The sequence below is a fragment of the Mirounga angustirostris genome, unplaced genomic scaffold (assembly GCF_029215605.1).
Source record: "Mirounga angustirostris isolate CCGP_5_RB_7025 unplaced genomic scaffold, mMirAng1.0.hap1 SCAF_7, whole genome shotgun sequence".
Classification (NCBI taxonomy): Eukaryota; Metazoa; Chordata; class Mammalia; order Carnivora; family Phocidae; genus Mirounga; species Mirounga angustirostris.
In genome coordinates, this window is record NW_026991715.1 from 6,522,269 (window position 1) to 6,535,946 (window position 13,678).

At 34.6% G+C, this 13,678-nt stretch overlaps 1 protein-coding gene across 1 annotated transcript; it reads left to right on the top strand.

The window, feature by feature from the left end:
• Window positions 1-12,437: 12,437 nt before the first annotated feature.
• LOC123841308 (olfactory receptor 2M3-like) lies at window positions 12,438-13,385 on the top strand. Its single transcript, XM_045870929.1, has one exon. It carries the CDS (start codon window positions 12,438-12,440, stop codon window positions 13,383-13,385), a length of 948 nt encoding a protein of 315 aa, XP_045726885.1.
• Window positions 13,386-13,678: the final 293 nt, after the last annotated feature.

Sequence of the window (13,678 nt, forward strand, 5' to 3'; positions counted from 1 at the left end):
AAATACTGCTTTTGTTGAGTCACATAAGTTTTGCTATGTTGTCTTACATTTTTGTTTTTACAAGATTTTACTGATTTCAAATTTAATTTTATTTTTGTCCTATTGGTTGTAAAAGAGTGTGTTGTTTCATTGTCAAATATTGACTCTTTTCCAATATTCCCTTTGTTATTAATTTCTAGTTTTATTTCATTGTGGTTGAAAAATATATTTTGTGTGATTTCAATGTTCTCAAATTTGTTAAAACTTGTTCTTTGACCTAACATATGATCTACCTTGGAGAATTTGCATGTGTGTTTGAAAAAAAAAGTATATTCTGCTGCTATTGGGCAGAATGTTCTATATATGATCATTAAGTAGATTTAATCTATAGTGATGGTCATGTTCATGTTATTGATTTACTTATTGATTCTCTGTACAGTTTATCTATTAGAACTTGATATCATGACCTGGGAATACTTCTTAACAGCTCAGGACTTCACTCTCTGAGTCCTTGGGTTTTTTCTCTACTTCTTTTGGAATAAATAAACTGACTTTGGAACAAAGTATACTCTTCAGTCTGTTTCACAAAATGCAAGTAATCTAAAAGCCTATTGTGGTTGTTGTTGTTGTTGTTGTTGTTGTTGTTGTATAAAATGTCTGTTCCTGCTTGGTATATGAACTTCTCAAGACCATCTTCACTTCTGATGTCAACTGAAAGTTTGAGGGTCCCACAAACCATTTTAGTTTCAATAATTTGCTAGAAATACTCACAGAATTCAGAAAAGCCTTTAGCCAATGGTTATGTTTTATTACAGCAAAAGGGATATAGATCCAAATTAGCCAAGGGATACAATATCTCAAGTGGCCCAAAGACCCAGAAAAACAAATAAACTTATGAGGCAAGACATTTGAAGGGCTTATAAATTACAATACAGGAGCTGAGGGCAAAGGGCAAACATTCCTTTAAGGAAGGCTAATCCATTACTGAATAGTTTCCTTTAGTCCATGCTGGCCAGAAAAAAAAAAAATCTTTAAAAATTCACAGGTTTTCTGAAACAGGAAAACTTAGAAAGCATGAACAGACTGATAACCAGTAAAGAAATTGAATCAGTAATCAAAAATTTCCCAACAAACAAAAGTCCAGGGCTGGATGGCTTCACAAATGAATTCTACCAAACATTTAAAAAAGCGTTAATACAAATTCTTCTCTGATTATTTCAAAAAATAGAAATCAAAAGAAAACCTCCAAACTCATTCTATGAGGCCTGCATTTCCCTGATACCAAAACCAGACAAAGACTCCACTGAAAAACAGAACAACAGGCCAATAGCCCTGATGAACATGGATGTAAAAATTCTCAAAAAAATACTAACAAACTGAATCCAACAGAACATTAAAAGAATCATTCATCATGATCAAATGGGATTTATTCCTAGGATGCAAGGGTGGTTCAATATTTGCAAGTCAATCAATTTCATACACCAGATTAATGAAAGAAAGGATAAGAACAATATGATACTTTTAGTAGATGCAGAAAAAGCATTTGACAAAGTACACCACTCATTCATAATAAAAACATTCAAAAAGGAGTATTAGAGGGAATGTACATCAATATAATAAAGTCCATATACAAAAAAACCCACTGCTGATATCATCATCAATGGGAGCACATGAGAGCTTTTAGCTTTTCCCTTATGGTCAGGAACAGTACAGGGATGTCCATTCTCACCAAAGCTATTTAACATAATACTGGCAATTGTAACCACAACAGTCAGAAACCACAAAGAAATAAAAGGCATCCAAATTGGAAAGAAGAGGTCAAACTTTCACCATTTGTAGAAGACACGATACTCTATATAGAAAACCCAAAATACTCCACAAAAAAAATTGCTAAAACTGATACATGAATTCTAGAGTTGCAGTATATAAAATCAACATACAGAAATCTGTTCAATTTCTATACACCAATAATGAAGCTGCCAAAAGAGAAATCAAGGAATCAATCCCATCCATAATTGCACCAAAAACCATGAGACACGTAGGAATAGACGTAAACAAAAAGGTAAGATATCTGTACTCTGAAAGCTGTAACACTGATGAAAGTAATTGAAAATGACAAAAGAAATGTAAAAAACCATTAAAGGCTCATGGATTAGAAGAACAAATATTGTTAAAATGTTTATATCATGGAGTGCAATCTACACATTTAATGCAATGCCCATCAAAATGCCGTGAATATTTTTCATGGAGATAGAATAAGCAATCCTAAAATTTCTATGGAACCATTCTCAATGACGTGTATTGAGCTACAGCGTATTATGCTAAGTGAAATAACTCTGTCACGGAAAGACAAAAGCCATATGATTTCACTCATAGGTGAAATTTAAGAAACAAAACCGTTGAACATATGGGAGGGGGAAAAAGCGAGAGAGAGGGAAATAAACCATAAGAGACTCAACTATAGAGAAGAAACTGAGGGTTGATGGAGGGAAGAGGGCAGGGGATGGGTTAGATGGGTGATGGGCATTCAGGAACATGTTTGTTAAGATGAGCAAAATAAAAGAAATATGAGATTTAATTCAGAGAGCAGAAAAACCTCCTGTTTTTCAAAGAAATAATCATCTAACTAGAAAAACCAACATCAACAGATCCTTTTAGTAACCTAAAAAAGAGTTCATAAATATTAGTCTTCAAAATTCCTTAGCATTTCCTCTACCCCAGCAATGGTGATTTAGGGAAAATAAAATACTATTTACAATAAAAAGAAAATACAAAATAGACATTTCAATATAACTTACAATACACAAAATATCCTATATGGATAAAATAAAGGACATGCAAAATGATTAGAAGAAATAGGTATTCTGTGTTCAAGGATGGCATCACAATATTATAGCAATGTCAATTTGATATATATTTTTAATATTTATTTTACAGATTTAATATTACTTAGTGTTAAATCATAACAATATACAAAGAATCCATTGGGACACTATCGATCTCAAAACCCAAATTAGAGCATAGAGCATATAGAGCAAATAATTATATATTTAAAGGACAAAAATTACTATTACCTTGTGTACAGAAAACTTGCTCAGTAAACAGAGAAAAATAAATTTAGAGTCCTATTTAAATATATACAGAAAATTGACCCCCATTGATTAAAGACTTTAATAAGGAATGTTATGTTATAGAATTATTTGAACACAACCTAATCTTCTTCTTATAAAGAAATGGACAGATTTCTTCAAAAACAGATTAAGGAAATAGTATTTAATTACATTAAAATTATGAATATCTAGTATAAGACATCATGCCCAAAGTTAACACAATGATACAGACTGAAAGAAGATAATCTACATGCCTTAAACAAAACAATAGAATCTAAAATGCTTAAGAAATTTCTACAAATCATTGAAGAGACCTCAGTTTAACTAAAAATCGAGGAAATAAAATTTAGATGACAATAAAGTACCACTCTGTTAAATAGAATAGCAAAACTTCAGAGGCTGAATAATGTTAAGTGGTGCAATGAATGTGGGCATATATTTTTTTTCTAAATTCCTGCTTGTAACATAGTTAGATGTTGGCATCTTTGGATACAATCTACTGGTATCAGTTAAATTATATTTAAGATTCAGCAATTGTGCTCATGGTCATTTATACAAAAATAAATTCTCAGAAATATCTGAATAATGAAAATAATGCTAATAACTTCAAATTTGCTTCTAGTTATGAGTAACAGGTTCCCCCAAGTATGTGATTAGCCACAGAATTATTTATTTTTTTAGTAAAAATGCCTAGATTTAAGCAGTTTGTGATGGAAGATAAAATATAAGCATTTCTTAATAAATCTTAGATTAAATAAAATAAACAAGAGATGACATCTTCAATGGCATCAAGAATTGTTTTCAAGCCATAGAAATAAAAACCCAGGTAATACTGTAATAAATAAATTAATTTAAATAATGACTTCAAATAGTTACTTTCATTATGGAAATGTGATAAATATTAAATGGAATTATAAATTACTGTAAAAGAGGGTCCAATGCAAGACATAATTCTGTTAAAATTGGAAAATCTATATAAAAATATGAAATTATACTATTATTTTGCTTTCATAATTGACACATTAATGACTTTTAAGGCAATTCATTGAGGAGGATATCAGAATGGCTAGTAAATATATGAGACAAATGTACTTATCAGTAAAAACAAAATGCATATTAATGTAAGAATGAGAAACCATTTCTCACAAATAGGTTCACTAAAGTTTTGTTTTGTTTTTAAGATTTATTTTATTTATTTTAGACAGAGAGAAAGAGAGCATGAATGGGGGCAGGGGCAGAAAGAGAGCAAGAATCTCAAGTAGACTCCCCATTGAGCAAGGAGCCTGATGTGGGGCTCAGTCCCTGGACCCTGAGATCATGACCTGAGCCAAAATCAAGAGCTGGCCACTTAATCAACTGAGCCACCCAGGCACCTCTAGGTTCATAAAAGTTAAAAAAAAAAAAAGTAACAGATACTTTTGACAATGTAATGAAAGAAAAGCCTCTTTCTGTTTGCATTGCTAGTGAAAATATAAAATCCTACCAAATTTTCTTGCATACAATTGGATGGGGTTTTTGAAAACCCAGATGTTTCCCTTCTAGAATATTGTTTCTATCCTACATAACTCCTAGGTGGAGAACATCATTAACAAATGAAGGGTTACTTAGAAGCTGAAGTCAATATTAAATGAGCAGTAGATTCATATGGAAGTAATGGTTCAGAACTGGACATGGTAAATATGAGATGCAGAGGGAATGTTAAAACAATATAAATGGCAGGCATTTGGTAGCATCTGGAATTTAGAAAAAAAATTAAATGAAGATATATAGATGCAGTGATCATAAACATGAACCAAAGAAAATGAGGACAATTTGAAAATTTGGGGAGTCTAATTATCCATGGAGGAAAAATTAACCAAGCACATAAGATTTGGAGCTAATGACAAGATAACCAGTACTAGAATCCAAATAGAGTAAACACAAATAGCAAGTGTTCAAATAAGAAAAGGAAAAGAAATTAAAATTGTGTTGAAATCTCCAGTGTAGAAATCTCAAGTCAAATGACCCCCCAACTGAAACCACTTGAATAATCAATTTGGAAATAATGAATTTTAAGAGTTCTATTTAGAGGTAATAAAGCCCAAATCTCAATAAGTATCTCTATTCATTTTATTTTAGAATCAGGAAATCAACTGCCTGTTTGTCACTTAATCTTGTGGAGTTAGTAGTGGAATACTTTGAAATTATGAAAATAATTTTAAAAGGAGATTGCAAATGGAGTCATTAATATGTGAATGAGCCAAGTGATACGGGGGCACAAATAGGAGGATTATACTATTAATCTAGATAGTAACTGCATTTTAGTTTGATCTCAAATATTAATAAGATTCACATTTTCAAAATAACTAATTTTGTATGAGGCCTTAGGAGAAAAAGTAGGTAATAACATACATTACTATAATTAAAGACTAGGGACTGGATAACCTGCAGGGATTACAACTTGAAATCACAGATGGCTTAGCAAAATGTGTTACTAGGTTTTCCAGGTTTTCTCTAGAAATTTAAATATTTTCAGTTGCTTAATAAGTAGTTACAATTCTCCCTAGAAACATCAGAAGGTAAGTCCAAGGAAGATGGTATATATTTCGAACTGTCCTTCTGAAGTTCAGTAACTGGAACTACATGTCCTTCAAAAGCTACATATTAGAAGTTTTGTTACTTTGAAGTCCTCCAGATAGAGAGGTAATTTTCCATGTTGACCTGCAACTTGTATGTTTATATTATCTGTAAAATTAGAGTAACGTATTTCTTATATTTAATACAGGGAATTGTGAATATTAAGTTAAATAATAACAATGATGATGCAAAGTAAATGTAAGACATTATTTAGAGCAATAAAATATATGCTACTTATGGACCTTTGCAAGACTCCAGTGGCTCTACTCTATTCGTGTTTTCAATCACTTATTATTCCACTTATATGCAAGCATCTATTGTTTACTCATTCCACAAAAAATTAAATATGTAGTTTGCCAATCAAGAACCAACAACCTAGTAAGGAAGACAGAATATTAAAAAAATAATAATTGCAAGTGAGTAACAGTGGAACTTATTGCAAGTATAAAAAAGTGTGATAAGATGTGTGCAATAAAGGTAATTCTGATCTAATGAACATACACTAAATGACACTTTGATGAGTAATTCATAAAAAGTAGTACATTCTATCTTACGACAACTCTGATGTGGACAGGAGGATAAAACAATCTCAGAGAAGTTAATTAACTTGCCTGGTGACACAGGAGTTAGTGGTAGAGCAGGATTGCAAACTCATGTTTGATCTTAAGGTCCACAATATTAGCTTTTTATATAGAACAGAGGTAGATGCCACACATCTTCTGTAAATTTAACATATGCAGAACTTGCTGTCTACAGAATGAAGGAAGAAACATAAAGATGCATGTGAATTGAAACTTGGAAGGACAAATATATGATTTACAAAGGCAAAGGATTGTGGAAGAGGAAAGACATTCTTCTTTTTTAAGATTTTTAAAATTTTTTATTGATTTATTTGAGAGAGAGACAGATCACGAGAAGGGGGGAAGGGTAGAGGGAGAAGCAGACTCCCCAATGAGCAGGGAGCCTGATGCGGGACTGGATCCCAGGACGCTAGGATCATGACCTGAGCCGAAGGCAGACACTTAAACCACTGAGCCACCCACGAGCCCAGAGGAAAGACATTCTGAGTAAAAGAAAACTCCTGAGTAGGGACCTACCTTCAGATTTATGTGTTGTATCTTTGGGATCTGTAAGTAGAAATGTGCGGAGTTGACATTGGGAAATGGAGAACACATGACTTGAAATAAAGGCTTGAAAGACTTTCTGCGATACCCCACAAACAAGATCAATAAGGAGATGAAAGTCTGTTCTGCAGAAAATTTGAGCCATTTAATGCTTTTGAGAAAAAGAATGATATAATCCAATGGTGCTTTGGGGAAAACCCAAAAGGACTGTGTCAAATGACTGAAAAATAGAAAATCAGATTTATGCATAATGTCAGTGGGTGCAGATGCAAATAAGATTTTTTTTCTTCTGAAGTATTGATGAACTTTTTCAAAAGGCATCAGCAATCCTTTTTGTGAAAAGTGTTTTCCTCTTCTACCAGGAGGCAAGGGCAGTTTTTGCTTGTTGTTTTATGTATAACAAAGTGCCTAGTTCTTGTGTCTGGTGGTGGGATCATAATGATCATTCATTGAATGAGGCACATCTAGCCCAGAAATGGGCTCAGTGACCCTGATCTGCATTCAGTCAACAAGATCTTGCCTTTTTTTTTCTCCCTTGTTCCTCTCAGTTTCTCTTCAGTCCAAGATTTTTTTCCCTTTATTATTCACTGCCTTTCAGTATTCTGTTGTTGTGCACTGTTTTTACTTAGCTAACATGACTCCCCCCTCTTCTGTCCACCCCACTCCCTTGAATTTCCCTTTTAACCTGTAAGTATAAGTATAAAAAAAACTTGTCAGTATAAGTATAAAAAACTGTTTAGCTACAGTTGTGTTGTATATTTTTCAAGATATTTGTGGCAAACAATGACTTTTTATTCCAAAACATGAGGATTTGATAATTCAAGATGTTAATAAATTTGTGAGGAAATTATTATACTATACATATAGTGAAATAATGTGCATTTATCCTTCAGTGCATACCTCTACAATCTATACCAAAACATAATATATTATATATATATAAAGGAGAATGTATTCTTCTGAATATCCTATAACTAAGGCTTTGCTAATGTAAGTTTCAACTGGAGAAGTCTGAGTTTACTGTTTGGAAATAAGTGCCTAAACAACCATAAAACGTTGTTCTCTCTAGTTTCCTGTAAGGGGGCCATAAAGTAAATGAGAGTTTGTGGTGTGGTTTAGACAAAATATGAGGTAATGCAATATAACATAATAACACATAATATTCCTGTGTCCTTTCATTAATGTTCAGCTTGAAGCAATTAAGAAAAACATGGAACCATTAAAGGGCTATACAGGCTCTATTTCTCCACTTAATAAACTTAAATACTGCATTGCTCTGTTGATAAATAACAATTCAAAACTGTGTCTCACAAATAGAGACCACCTAGTCTTGATCAGTCCTACTGTGCCCACACTGCTATGCTTCAACTCTGATATGGACTAAACAAAAAGATGATTTTGCTTATGTGAAAGGACTGTGAGAGGTGTAGAATTAAAACACACCAGATTTTGTTAGTGCACATGGACTGTAAAATAGAGTTATGAGCAGAAACTGGGATGGCAAGTGAGACCTAATTATAGAGCCAGTTCCTGTCATTTATTAATAATGGAGGCAAGGGGGGGACAGTGCTAAATGATTACAACACTTCCTTAAGCAACTTCTCTCTTTTTTTAAGATTTTATTTATTTATTTGACAGAGAGAGACACAGTGAGAGAGGAAACACAAGCAGGGGGAGTGGGAGAGGGAGAAGCAGGCTTCCCATGGAGCAGGGAGACCGATGCGGGGCTCGATCCCAGGACCCTTGGATCATGACCTGAGCCAAAGGCAGCAGCTTAACCAACTGAGCCACCCAGGTGCCCCGCAAATAGGAAGTTCTTGAAGGCAGGGACTTTTTCTTCTTCTTCTTCTTTTTTTTTTTTTTTTAAGATTTTATTTATTTATTTGACAGAGAGAGACACAGTGAGAGAGGAAACACAAGCAGGGGGAGTGGGAGAGGGAGAAGCAGACTTCTGTGGAGCAGGGAGCCCGATGTGGGGCTCGATTCCAGGACCTGGGGATCATGACCTCAGCCGAAGGCAGACGCTTAACAACTGAGCCACCCAGGTGCCCCAGCAACTTCTCTTTTATAAGCTACTGCAAAGAAATTTGATTTCTGGGTTTGAACATAGAATAAACTGCAGGATGGCAGCACATTTCAGTTCCTGCAATGATCCCAGCTGTGTAAGTAGGATTGGGGCTTAACAGCAGTATATGGCCCTAATAAAGCAGAAAGATAAATAAGAAAACAATTAGATACAGGTAAAAAAAAAAAAAGGCACCTGGCCCATGGAGTTTCTCAGGCTCTGTAGCTTTCTTGGCACTCCTAATCTCCTAATTTAAAGACTTGTTAATTATATAATTCTGGTCCAACTTGAAAGAGCCAATGAATCTGACATTCTGTGTATAATTCAAGGATGCAGCCCAACTACTTAAAATCATTACCTTGTAGGAAAAAAAATGACCAGAGATCTGTTAGAATTAAATTAATCAGGCTACTGGGGGGGGGGGGCGCTAAGTCTTCTAGGATTAATATAAGCAACCCGAGAAAGCTTTTGTCCTTTTGATGCTTGTCCCCCCCAGATCAGCAATCCATTTACACAGTAACAACAAAGTTTAATAAATCATCCAGACCAGCACACAATACAGGACTCCTAAACCAACCATCCCCTTTGCAGGAGAGGGAGGGCTAGAGCGGAAAGGAAGATGTTTAAACCCCAAAATAAAAATCACAATCATTTCCTATAAAAATATGTCTCGATTCACTAAGTATCTATTGAATATGACTCATTAAATCTCTGCCTTCATTTAATTGACATCCTAATGAAGAAAGACAGACAAAAATCAGATAAATTAGTTTGGTGTCAGATGGGGGAAATGCTAAGGAGAATAAAAACAAAACAATATTTAGCAAGAGGCCATTTATGGAGCAGAAAGCACTTAGGTAAGAGCCTGAAAGTAGTGAGCGATTGATCTAAGGAATAGAGAATGGTCTGAGGAACAGTCAGTACAAACACACTGGGTTTGAGCATGCCAAGTGTGTTCCAGAAATGAGGAGGCCAGTGTGGCTGGTGGTAAGCGAGCCAAAGAGTTGGTAGGAACAGGGGATGAAGGAGTGTGATAGGTTCCATTTTGAATACACGAAAGATAACATGCTCTATTATTTATGTGAAGTCAAGGCAAAAGATCAGGCAAAACATAAGCTTTAGAGAGAGTTATTAAACTATATGTTGCATGTGGGGGGTGATGGACTATGAAACGTTATAGGAAATCTTTTGGAAAAAGTCCATATTTTTAGCTGAGTGGTAGCCACATATTCAAACATGTATCAAATTTCATCCATGCTATACTTAAGATGAATTCAGTCAACTCTCCTTTCTACACATATGTTGCACTTCCATAAGAAGCTTGTACAAATACAAGGAGACAACAGCATAATACTGCCATATTATATCTAAGCCATCCCTCACAAAATTAATCCATCTATTTACTGATGATGTTAAAAGATGAAAAATATAACACCCAGTGCTCCATGCAGAACGTGCCCTCTTTAACACAAACAATGAGTCATGGAACACTACATCAAAAACTAATGATGTAATGTATGGGGATTAACATAACAATAAAAATTTTTAAAAAGATGAAAAGTAAGTATGCAGCAATATTATGCCATAGACATTTATTTCATTAGTAATTCACTTAAAACATTTTATATAATTTGTTCATCCATAAAAATAATGGTAGGACAAGTTTTCATGAATAATTTAGCAGCAAAAAGCAAAACAAAGCAAAAAAATAATTTAGCTGCATGGAATATGTTGTAATCAGATGTAACATACAATATTTTATGTAACATACAATATTATATATATAATGTATACATTCCTTCCATGTTAGAGAAGTATATATACATTGGTTAAAATAGTTTTGAGTGCATTGAAAAATAAATGATCTTAATTTCAAACATTTTTCACAGTTATTTGCATGATAACATATTCATTACTACTTAACATATTTTAAAACCAAAAAGGCCCTTTTAGGGGCGCCTGAGTGGCTCAGTTGGTTAAGCGTCCCCCTTAGGCACAGGTCACAATTCCAGGATCCTGGGATCAGGCCTGCTTAGGGCTCCTTGCTCAGCAGGCAGCCTGCTTCTCCCTCTCCTCCCTGCTCATGCTCTCTCTCACTATCTCTGTCTCTTTCTCTCAAATAAACAAATAAATAAAATCTTTAAAAAAATAAAGGACCATTAAACCTTAAGTCCTAAACCACACCCCAAGTTATTAAAGTTTTACTTATCGTTAAAAAAATTACAAAACAGATAAAACAATAGTAAAATTCTAAATAGTAAAATTGTAAATAGTAAATATGTAAATAGTAAAAATGATAGTAAAATCATGTTTTAAATTACAGGTTTTGTCAAAATATAAACTTTTAGTAAATTTGGCAGAACCACATGGACATTTTTCATTTTCCAAAACCTCAAACTGAAACATCAAGCACACTTCTCTAAATGACTCTCAGAGGTGGGAAGGCCCATGCAAATAGAAAGAAAGGAAGCCAGTGCCTTGATCATTGAAGAGAGTAACAAGAGAATAAAAAAAAAATGATTGTGAAAGTAGGAAATCAAAAATATGCTGCTGTGTAGGTGAAGAAATCCCTTGCAAGACTCTTGCTAAGGAAATGAGAGAGATTAATTTTATACATAGGAAAATAGTCTAAAGATAAAGGAGGAGCCAACCCTCTTTTCTTCAATAGTATTTATTTTTAAAATGTGTTACAAAGTATATCCAAAATTATGTTTGTACATTATAAATGTGATCTCATTTGTCTTAATACCACCCTGCAATGTTAATATTCACAAATACTAAAATTTACAGAGTGGAAAATGAGGCTTGGAGAAATTAATTATCTAAGATTACACAAAAAAATAATGTTTGAGCCTTTTGAAGTAGGCATTTTCACTATACCCTCACCTACTTCTCCAGTAAAACGACCCATACCAGAATATCTCATGGGTACATCAGATTCCAAGAGAGGGAGTAAGAGATGGGCATATTGGTGAGGTACTATTTCCACTACAACTTACCATTATTAGCAATAAGTATTACTTAAGGTACTTCTAACTGATGATTTCTCAATGTCTTCTGTTTACTTGGTGTTTGAATAATCTCATTTCCACTAGTACATGATTCCTTCTACACCTTGGTAGACATAATCTGTATTAGTATCATAGGGTGATATGTTATGTTCAGTGGAAAATCTCATTGAATTCCCAGCAATTCATGAGCCTTCTTGTGACTCTTAGTGTATTTCTGAAGTGATAAGCCACATTACACAGTTGAGTTGACTAGCTGCTAAAATTAGATTATATGTGTCTTGGGAAACCTCTTATGTTCTAATGATAAAATGTACTATGTGTGTTATCTACATTTATTTTTTTAAAATCACATCAAGCCAACAATAAACTTTAATATTTCTAGTTTATAAATAAAAATATATGCTCAGAGAAATACTTTTTCCATATGTAGACATGTAAGTGTGGTGATTTAAGCTAGAAGTCCTTGATATTTCCATGACACAGTCTTGACCACTGTTCACATGTTATATTCTCTACAGTGAATTCATTTATCATGGCATGGGAGAATCAGACCTTCAACTCAGACTTCATCCTACTGGGAATCTTCAATCACAGCCTCACCCACATCTTCCTCTTCTCTCTGGTCTTGGGTGTCTTCACGGTGGCCTTCATTGGAAACACTGTCATGATTCTCCTCATCTACCTGGACACCCAGCTTCACACAGCCATGTACTTCCTCCTCAGCCAACTGTCCCTCATGGACCTCATGCTCATCTGCACCACTGTACCCAAGATGGCTTTCAATTACTTATCTGGCAGGAAGTCCATCTCTCTGGCTGGTTGTGGAGCCCAGATATTCTTATATGTGTCCCTGCTTGGAGCAGAATGTTTCCTGTTGGCTACAATGGCCTATGACCGTTATGTTGCCATTTGTCACCCATTACGATACTCAGTTTTCATGAACCAGAAAATCTGTTGTGTTATGATTGTTTCTTCCTGGATTGTTGGCTTTCTTGATGGTATAATTGTCATTGCAGTTGCACTGTCTTTCCCATATTGTGGTGCCCGAGAAATACCCCACTTTTTCTGTGATGTCCCTGCCCTTCTCACTCTCTCATGCACTAATACATTGCTATTTGAAAGGTTAATGTTTATTTGCTGTGTAATTATGCTTCTCTTTCCTGTAGCAGTAATCATTGCTTCCTATGTTTGTGTTATTGTGGCTGTCATTCACATGGGGTCTGGGGAGGGTTGCCAAAAAGCTTTTGCCACCTGTTCTTCCCACCTCATGGTGGTAGGAATGTACTATGGAGCAGCCATGTTTGTATACATGCGGCCTGTTTCTGATCGTTCCCCCACCCAGGACAAGATGGTGTCAGCCTTCTATACCATCCTTACTCCCATGCTGAATCCCCTCATCTACAGCCTCCGCAACAAGGAAGTGGCCAGAGCATTCGTGAAGGTGTTGGGGAAGAGCAAGTCTGGAGAGCAAATTGCCTAATAACTTTTTTCTGTCTTCTTTGCTTTATGCTGAAATTGATCTATTCAGCTGGTACAGTTCAGCTCCCAATGTTTACCTATCCTTGTATCAAAAGTTTTATAAAGACGTACACAAGATTTAGAAAGGGAAAAACTGTCAGCATGCTTTTTTGTTCAAATATTATATTTCTTTTGTTATGGAAACTTCAAAGTTTGGCTATAAGTAAATATTTGCTGTAAGATAATATGCACAATGTATAGTCTGTCTTTTGCAATACCAGTTAACAACAGAGAGATATTTCCAGTCACAATACC

Coding starts and splice junctions, on each gene's coding strand:
- LOC123841308 (XM_045870929.1), top strand. CDS start 12,438: ATGGCATGGGAGAATCAGACCTTCAACTCAGACTTCATCCTACTGGGA.